Raw genomic sequence first — 9,111 nt, 5'->3', positions numbered from 1 at the left:
CCCCCCCCCCGTTCTCCTTACACACTCTCCGCTTCCTGCCTGCCCTGCCATGAACTATTTCTCCTCTGCCACTTCATCCTGCCTTGCAGCCAACTGACTGTGGACTGCACCAACTGTGAGCCAGAATAAACCTTTCCTCCTTTAACTTGTGGGTGTCAGGTGTTTTGTCCCAACGACAAGAACGTAACCAAGATGCTCGCACTAACAGGATAACTCAGCATGGGGGCGAGCCACACCAGAAGGATGAACCACGCGATTAGAGAGTTGAACCTCGCAGCCGGGTAATCTCAGCCCAACCTCCAGGGAAAGCAGGGCGGCCAGGAGACTGAGCTCAGCCAATGGCCAGTGATTCAATCAAGGACATCTACAATAATGAATCCCATTAAACACCCTGGATCTGAGGCTCATTTGAGCATCCTGCTCGGTTACACCCATCAGTGTAGCAGGATAGTAATCATCTGAGACATAGGGCTTTGCATGCAGGACCTTCCCAGGACTTGTCCCCTCCTCCTCCATGTCTGTTCATGGGACTGCTCCTGACTTGTCTCCATCCTGATAAAACTGTAATCATAATCAGAGTTCTTTCCTGGGTTCCGTGAATTGTTCTAGTGAGTTGTCAAATCTGGAAACAGAATGGAAACCCTGTGTTGTAGCAAGGTTTTGAGAAGAGAAGGCAGCCTGCAGACCCCAGAACTTACGGTTGGTGTTTAAAGTAGGAGATCCTTGTGGAGAGCTTTGACCTGAGCCTGTGACATGCACTGACTATGTGTCATTACTGTCAAGGTTACATGTCAGCTGCGCCACCAACTAACTTAGATTCATACGGAGGGGCTGTAGAGAGGTGATTTCCTAACCCGCATCAGTGACTGATGACAGAGGAAAGGGTACTGACGCTGTCACATCCCAGAGCGTCGATATGTGTGAGGTTCAGGATTATGACAGACAGAATTCTGACACAGCCTTCAGGAGTCTTTGTCCCCTCGTGTGTGCAGCCTCTGTAATTCTCTCTACTTGGGCATGGGTAAGCACGGGGGAGTATGATGATTTCACTTCTGGGATTAGGTTGTGCAGTCTGCAAAGGTGAGGGCCTCTTATGAATACAAGTGAGCTCCCAAATCAGCCTATGTTGAATCAATTAAACAGATTGTCTTGAAGATGGCCTTATTTTACAGGGTCTGGGCCTTTCCATCCAGAAGATGAAAGGAGAGGCCATACAGCAGGAACTGGCAGCAGCATCTTGCAGAGAGCAGCCCCCAGTACCAATCCTAAAGCCAGAAGCTCTGTCAGCTACAGCTATGGTTGGATAAATGCCCCCACAAAGGCCCATTGTCAAGGCTTAGTCCCCACCCTGCAGTGCTGTAAGAGGTGATGGAGCCTTTGGGAGGAGGAGACTAGTGGAAGGATTAGGTCACGAGGGCATGGCTTTGAAGCAGATTTGGGGGCTCAAGCCTCTTCCTCCTTCTCATACTTCCTGGTCACCACGAGGTGGGCAGGTTGCTCACCCATGTGGTCCTCACCTTGCCCTCTGCCTCACCACAAATCCAAAGCAACAAGGTCAATCCACTGGTGGCTGCAATCTCTAAAACTGTGAGCCAAATAAACTTCTCCTCTGTCTAATTTGAGTGTCTCAGGTATTTTGTCATGGTAACAGAAAGCCAACTAACACAACAACCACGAGAGCTTGAAAGAGAATCCCAAGCTCCAGACAGGAATGCAGCCCTGCTGACTTCATGAATTCAGCCTTGTGAGATCCTTTCAGCAAACAGCACTGCATGAGTAGGTGCTGTTATATTAAGTTTGTGGGGATTTGTTATTCAGCAAGAGAAAATTAACACACGGGTGATCTTTGCTTGAAGTGGGAGATATCAAACACCAATGGGAGGGCCGACCTAGTCATAAATTCTGTCCCACTTCGGGAGAGGATGATTTGAGAGGGCAGCAGTCAGTGTGAAGGAGACATAAGGGCAGACTTTAACTGGGAATTGCTGTGGTTTGAATGTGTCCACAAAATTTCATGTGTTGGCACCATAAGCCCCGTATTCTTATGTTAACAGCATCTAGAGATGAGGCCCTTGGCTGACTTGGTCATGTGCACTCAGCCCTCACAAACAGATTAACCTGTTCATACTTTAATGGAGTGCTGGATAGCAGAGGGAGTTCCCTCATGGTAAGTAAGTTCTCTCTGTCTTGCCTGCTCTGTGTATTGATAGAACACCATCCACACTGTTACCACGCGGCAAAAAGACCCACACCAGGAGTGGAGCACGTGTTGGTGCTACTACGCCCTTGGACTTTCCAACCTCCAGAACTGTGAGCTAAATCAGCTTCTACTTTTTATAAGTTACCTGGTCTCAGATGTTTTGTTAAAGCAACAGAAAACTGACGACGACAAGGGTCTAAAGGAGTCCTTGGATTGGAAAGATGTTTGGCCTCTAAAGGGGAAGCTTCATCTCCGGCTTCAAACACTGGACGAGTTATCCTATGTGCAGATTTTGGACAGGCTTGGGTGCTTGGAAGATTCTAACTCCTTGAGACATCTCGAAATGGAAAGGGCTGCTTTGATCACTCAGCCCCAAATTCTTGCCCCAAAAGTACATAACCCATAATTGAATTATACGATAAATAAGAGGAGAAATCGAGACAAACAGTGGTTTAAGACTCAGAAGAGCTACCAGAAATAGGCATTTGGTTGAATTTCAAAGACTCCTCCAGATCTAAGCATGGCTATTACTTCAAAAGCTTGTATCACTCCAGCCAACAAATGATGCAAATGTGGGAGGGAACTCAGAGGGCACTGGGCCAGGGACAGGGCGATACCTGAATCCTGTTCCTCTTGAGTGTTTCCCAACAGAAAAGCCTAAGTCAAAGGAAGGAAGACTCCAGTACATCTAATCACTGTATGCTATAGAATCTATACAAAAGTTTCACAGTGACCCAGCACCAAGCGCTCCCTTCCATGTCTTACCAGGAGTAGAGAAGACCTACACGTATCATTCCACCCGCATAACTCAAACCTGAATCTTGGCCCTTGTTACTGTCAATCTGAGGAAAGGCTATACCATACCTGCCGGGGAAAGTAGAAGACAGCAAACAAGAGCAAAGAAAGCCAGAAATGGAATCCAGGGTCTAGAGGGAGCCAACCTCATTGCCCACTGCAGATTTTCTCCACCCACTCAGCTAATTTGGACTCTGCCATCCTGGGGTCTCCCTTGACTGCTCCCCTAGGGGTCTCCTATCTCTCTGCAGGCTCAGACTCAAGATCCCTAACTTCACCATCATCTTCCTTGCTGGATTTCACTGAAACACATTCTTCAACCATTTCCTGAGAGGTTTTTTTTTTTTTTTTTTTTTAAAGTCAGTTTTAAACCTCACCTGCTGAGCTAGCAAGTCTTTTCTCCTCTTTGACTCGTGTTTGGCTGAGTATCGAACTGTACAGTGGAAATATTTTTCTCAAGCTGGAAAGCATTGCTCCATCATGTGTTAACTTCAGTTTGACTGCTGGTTGCCACATATGGTCTATTTCTTCTCCGTGCTTTGGTGAGATTTTTCTTATTCCTAGAAAGAAAATTCCTTCTTGGTAGTCTCTTTCAGTCTGGAAACTCACATCTTTGAGTTTTACACTTTTCTCTCTCCTGTCTGTTGGTTTCCTGCTCTCTCCTCTGCACAGGCTGGCTGCGGCAAACTGAGAGGGAAAGGAGTGGACGCTGTAAGCAGTGGCTTGCCTGCCATGTAGCTGCGAATCTTGCCCAGAGCACCCAGGGAGGGAGCACCTGCTTCTCCTAAGCCAAACTCCAGGAAATCAAGGTGTTCCTTTCCAGAGGCATTACCTGAGGAGAGAAAAAAATTAGACATATTACCTAATCCTGACTCTGTCCAAATCCAGTGGGAGAGCAACACCTCAGCAGTACTCAGAGCATCCCTCTCACCACAGAACCCACCAGATTGATGCAGCTGAATTTACGAGTGCACCTGCTATTTACTTTAGCAAACCTTTATGTCAGCCCTCGATATCCCCTCCCTACACGATAGAATTCCACCCCAGATATACTTCATGCTATAATAATTTCCTCTCCTTCGTTTTCTTTCTGGAACTCCAACTAGCTGATGTTTGACCTCCTAGATTATCTAATCTTACTATCTTTTCTTTCTTATTTGGTGTTTTTCTGCTCACGCCTGAAATATTTCTGAAACTTTTATCTCCCAAGCATGTTTTTAAGCTTTTAAATTTCTGCTGTCATTTTTCTGACTACCAAATAATTCTTTCTTATTCTATTTTCTTTTTACGTAGCAGCCTCATCTTGTCCAGTGAAAGCAATATTTCGTTTCATTGTAGTGGAGCTCTAAGTTTCCTGCTCACCCACTTACATCTCTGTGCCCTGTTTTTTCTGCAGTTTAGGTTTGCCTTTGATTTGAATTTTCACTGTTGTTTTTTGCTCTTCCCTAAATTGCAAACATTCTCAGCTGCTCCTAATCTAGCCCAAGGAGCTCAGAAAGTTGAAAGCACGACATAGAAGACTAAGCTTGGATCCCAAAGGATGCAATGATCCCAGAAGCTTTTTCTTTACTGAACAGTAAGGAGTTTTGCTTTTCTTCAGGGTACATTTATTGCACAAAACAACTGCTGTAAAAGTGACTTGGTGCTCTGCCCTCCCATACACGGCTGGCTAGAACTCTGTCTTCATTCTGCCTACACTGTCATAAGAGGCACAAGACAGCTGCTGTTTTACATATGCTGTGAAAATAAATACATTTGCCACAAGTTTCCTCCATGGCTGCCCATTTGTATTATACCTATCCCTCCTGCTGTGCTGCTGTTTCATAACCTTTTGATTTTCAGTCCTACTGGGCTATTTCATACAAGATAAACACAGTTAAAATACCTGAGTATCACCCCCAGACAGCACAGTCACCCCCTGGATTCTCAAGAGAGGCTCCCTACGAAATGGCAGCAACCCCACATGCAGGATCCCAGTATGGTCTGACATCAGAGCCTGTGCTCCCTTAACCCTGTGGAATGTACCTTTGTTCTGCCAAGAGAATGCGGTTCCCAGGGGAGCAGGGCTCCAGCGTTCCATGTGGAACTGCAGGTGGCGTGCATGGCACAGAGGGAAGACCCCAGAAGATGCTGACTCTCCTGCTCATCTGCCTCCTGCCAGGTGCTAGTGGGGGAACTCTCTCCACTGCTGGTTAGAATTGCCTGCCCTATTTGACTATGACCTGCAGCTTCTCTGGGGCACCCCAGGGCCACCCACAGAACTCTCCCAGAGCCTCCACTCCCTCTTCCAAGAAGAGATCTTGCTCTGACCCTCATACCTTGGTGAGGCACAACCAGAAGACCAGAGATCAGGGCTGGCTCCTCACCTGCCTTAAGGCCCTTGTCCCCTAACTTCCCCTGTTCCCATATTTCTTCTCAGATCAGGACATTGAAGAAGAGGAGGCAGCCCAATTCTTCAACCAAGGAGACCAAGCCATTGGGACGTTCAGGGATGGTAATGAAACCGTGTCACTGGGCCCCCAGGCTTAGGTTGACAGCTTGACCCTCCAACACAATCCCAGAGGGTGGCTTTGGCCATGGGATAAGAATGGACCAGTAAAGGGTAGGAGATGGATGTAGTCTGTCTCTGTGTGCTGTACAGAATGTCTGCTTGAAAACACTGTTTAAAAATCTCGACCATAAGCATCTTTCTCTCCTGCTCCACCCAGACAAAACATCGCTTCTGAAAGAGATTCACATGCACAAGGATCTCTCTGCGAGAGGCTGAACTAAAGAGCTGAGTGGCTAAGTGGGCAGGGTAAGAGACAAGGTTGCCCCTACCCACTCCGGCTCTTTATCCCTGCAGAGTCCAACCTGCAGCCCTTGCTGACCTTCCCCAGAAGCCCCAGCCTTCCTTGCCTACGGCCTGGGTGCCTGCCACACCCTCCCCAACTCCACATCCTGCTCAGATGCCCCACCCCTCCCAGCTCTGTCTGTGTCCCGGGCATCTCGGTTTCTTCACCGTCTCCCCTTCGTCTGCAGCTTGCAGTGAGTCCTGTGGTGAGTACGGCCCAGCCCTGGGCCTGAGTGTGGGGGTGGGGGTCTGTCTCTGCCCACTCTGAGGCTCCTGCTTGTCACCCTTGTAGATGCCAAATCTAAAACGGAAGTTATCGAACGTTCCAGCTGCAGGGCTCTCTTCCTGCCTTGCCATGACCCTGTCCTCTGCCCAGGTCAGTGGCCTCCACCGTCCAGCCTTCCTCCTCGTCCTTCTCCTCCCCAGGCCATCTTCCCTCTCCTCAGCCTGGAACTTTTTCCTTGCTCCTCTTCTTCCTGTAGGAACAGGCAGCACCTGTGGGATTTCTTGATGTACACACATCCAGCTTCAGAGCAAGGGAGCCATCTGCCCCTAGGTTCTCAGTCAGACACCGGAAAACTTGCCCAAGCCAATCTCTGCTTTCCCCAAACCTGCTCTGCCTTAAAGTCCTACCCAGCCCAGGTTCGCACCCACTCCCTTCTAAGCCAGGAATCATTTCTACCTTCTTCCTCTGGCTAACCATGTGGAATGAGCACGTCTTAGAATAACTCTTAAATGGGCCCATTGTAACCTCCGCCACTCTTCCTGGGATATCCTGATCTCTCAGCTGAGGTATGGCAGCCTTTCCTCTCTGGCCTCCCTCCTGGCCTGGCTACATCTCACCCCACCAGCAGAGAACTCTCTCTCAAGGAAAGCACTTACTCATGACATTGCGAGTCTGTCAACTCCAGTGGCTCCCAGGTCCCTCAGATAACATCCAGACGCCTCAGAGTCCTCATATGAGCAGCAGCTGCTCACGTCCCACCTCCCTGACTCCCACGTCAAGCTCTGGACACTGGAAAATTGGGCAGCTTCATCCTCCTGTCTGCAAGCATGTCCTCTTCCCAGAGCAGTTTTGCCCACGACCATTTCAGCTGAGCCCGTACTGGTCTTTCACAATCGAGCCCCAGCCCCTCCTTCCTGAGTAGTCTTCTCCGGGCAGCTCCCACCCTCAGCTTTGTGACCCATCTTTGCCTTGACTTCCTCCACCCCATCCTGGGTCCTATTTCCTTCCGACACCACCTGCGATTGTTCACTCGTCTCCCTTGTGCAGAGAGACCCGCGAGTCCCTCATGCCTTCAGGTGTGCACAGAGTAGGTCTGCAATCAATGTTTGCACACAAGTGACTGAGTGGATGAACGACAGGAAGAGGGATGTGGGGCCTCCTCCTGGGCAAAGGCAACCCTGCCTCCCTTCACACACCGGGCTCCTCCCTCTCATACCCCCGCCAGGAACCTTCAGAGCCACAAGGGGTCACGATGCTCAGGAGCCTCGCCCTCATGCCGCCCTGGCCTCAGCTGGTGGTGGGTGAGTGACTGCTCCCAGGCCCAGTGTCCCCAGGAGAGACACACCTGTCCTTGATCGATTCATCGCCATGCGGTGTCCTGGCCCAGATGTTACCTTTTCTGGCAGAAGAAGGAGACAGAAAAGGTGCAAAGAAAACAGACCCCGCCAGAACCTAGAACTGCCTTAGAGAGAAAGCCTGGGGGTCCTAGGACCTGGCATTCGGCTCAGAGTGGGATTGCAGATCACAGATGTACCCAGGGCGTGACACAGGCAGCTATACGCCAGGCCTCTGGCTTTCACACAAATGCCCCTGATCTCTGTTGCCTCTTTCCCCTGCCTTTACCTCTCTGGCTGCTTCCCCAGGTCAGCGCCATGGCTGCCTCTGCCTGACTCCCAGGTGAGTGTGGCCAGTAGGGACTCCCAGTGGGAGGTCAGAGGGATGGGAGTTGGGGGACCCCTGCTTCTTTTCCCTTCACAGGGACAAGACAGCCACTCATCTTCTGGAAATGAACCGAGGGCACTAGAGAGCTCATACACCCCTAGTTCTAAGCTTTCCATTCTGTGACCCATTAGGTACCAGGGCCACAAGGTTCTGAGGCCCAAGAGACTGAACACTCTCATAGTTTCCCTACACGCATGCCTTTGTAAATAGTCCCTTCATTAAAACATCCATCTGAATTCTAAGCGACTGTGCCTTCTGCTTCCTACTCTGACTCAAGCTGAGCTTTCCCTAAAACCCTGTGAGGGCTGTCCTGTCTGCTCACCCTCCTCCAGTCCTGGTCCCCAGAGTGGTAGCTTCTCATTCGCGTGCCAGCCTCACCTAATTACAAGACTGGGGTCAAAGGCAGAGGTGGCCCAGGTGGCCTCAGTGGTCCTCATCTCTGGGCATGGAACAGGAGAGGTGAGAGGCAGCTGAGGCCAAGTCAAGAGCAGAGACCAGCAGAAGGGTACCAGAAACAGGGTCCAAGTCCTGCCATCAGCAAGGCCACCAAGTCCTGACAGGTGTCCCCAGGCATCGGGCCTGCCGGCCGTGTTGCTCTCCAGCTCTGCCTGTAAGGGGAGTTTTGCTCTTTCTCCTTGTCCCTCCATGCATTCTTCCTGCTCAGAACCCAGGGCTACCAGACCAGAGCAAGCTTGGTGAGTCCCTCTCTCATTTCCCTAAGCATTGAGCCCCTCCAGATCACCTCTCTCCTGCCCTCCAGGCCCCTCAGCCCAGTCCAGTTTTATTCTGAGACTAGCCAGGACCCCCTCCTCCAACCTGAAGTCCGTGAAGCCCCTCACAGCTCCAGCAGGCCCAGGGTCCGGGTCAGTGGACAGAAAGTGGGTCTGAGGTCTAATCTTTGGTAAGCACCCCAGAGCCCAGATCCCTTTCTGGCTCCAAGAGAGGGCCCTGGGTTCCCCTATTTGAGCCACAGTTCCTCTGAGCATCAGGATGGGAGGTGAGGTGGCGGTTTAGCTGCCAAGCGATGTGACCTGGCCTGGAACCCCTTAGGGTTACACTTGATATCCAACATTTGTTCTTTTGTGGGTTTAAATTCTAAGTCTCGTCCCTGACACTCAGGGTTCCCTGCCAAGTTCCTGAAGCAAGACTTCCGGTCTCCTGCGCCCTGCTGGTGCTCCCTCCTCAGAGCTGGTGGCTCAGTGTGGAAGCAGGCTGAATTCAGAGGCACAATCTCACAGAAAGGGCTGCTCCTAGGTCACTGCTCAGGAACTTAAAGAGACCCAAGGCAAGACAGAGAGAGTCCATGAAGGACAGCCAGGCCAGGGAGGACCACAG

At 50.4% G+C, this 9,111-nt stretch overlaps 1 protein-coding gene across 3 annotated transcripts; it reads left to right on the top strand.

The window, feature by feature from the left end:
• Window positions 1-5,064: 5,064 nt before the first annotated feature.
• Window positions 5,065-8,002, top strand: LOC104871650. 3 transcript variants are annotated; one of them, XM_010637682.1, is made up of 8 exons: window positions 5,065-5,156; window positions 5,415-5,489; window positions 5,841-6,034; window positions 6,121-6,204; window positions 6,311-6,470; window positions 7,280-7,355; window positions 7,698-7,731; window positions 7,813-8,002. In XM_010637682.1, exons 1-8 carry the CDS (start codon window positions 5,123-5,125, stop codon window positions 7,897-7,899), a joined length of 744 nt encoding a protein of 247 aa, XP_010635984.1. In that variant the 5' UTR covers window positions 5,065-5,122; the 3' UTR covers window positions 7,900-8,002. The 3 variants fall into 3 exon arrangements, 2 of the variants coding, with proteins under 2 accessions (XP_010635984.1, XP_019065058.1); XR_002025810.1 differs by having other exon boundaries at window positions 6,311-7,478; window positions 7,813-7,858; XM_019209513.1 differs by lacking the exons at window positions 6,311-6,470; window positions 7,698-7,731 and having other exon boundaries at window positions 7,813-7,859.
• Window positions 8,003-9,111: the final 1,109 nt, after the last annotated feature.

This window comes from Fukomys damarensis, unplaced genomic scaffold, assembly GCF_012274545.1.
Source record: "Fukomys damarensis isolate Sample0158 unplaced genomic scaffold, DMR_v1.0_HiC HiC_scaffold_29, whole genome shotgun sequence".
Taxonomy (NCBI): domain Eukaryota; kingdom Metazoa; phylum Chordata; class Mammalia; order Rodentia; family Bathyergidae; genus Fukomys; species Fukomys damarensis.
The sequence above is the reverse complement of the archived record's forward strand: the minus strand, read 5'-3'. Positions and strand labels throughout refer to the sequence as shown.

Excerpts from the sequence above, each read along its gene's own strand:
- LOC104871650 (XM_010637682.1), top strand. The coding sequence starts at position 5,123 with ATGCTGACTCTCCTGCTCATCTGCCTCCTGCCAG. Across the intron at positions 5,157-5,414 it reads GCTCATCTGCCTCCTGCCAG|ATCAGGACATTGAAGAAGAG; the intron begins GTGCTAGTGGGG and ends ATTTCTTCTCAG. Across the intron at positions 6,471-7,279 it reads TAAAGTCCTACCCAGCCCAG|GAACCTTCAGAGCCACAAGG; the intron begins GTTCGCACCCAC and ends TACCCCCGCCAG.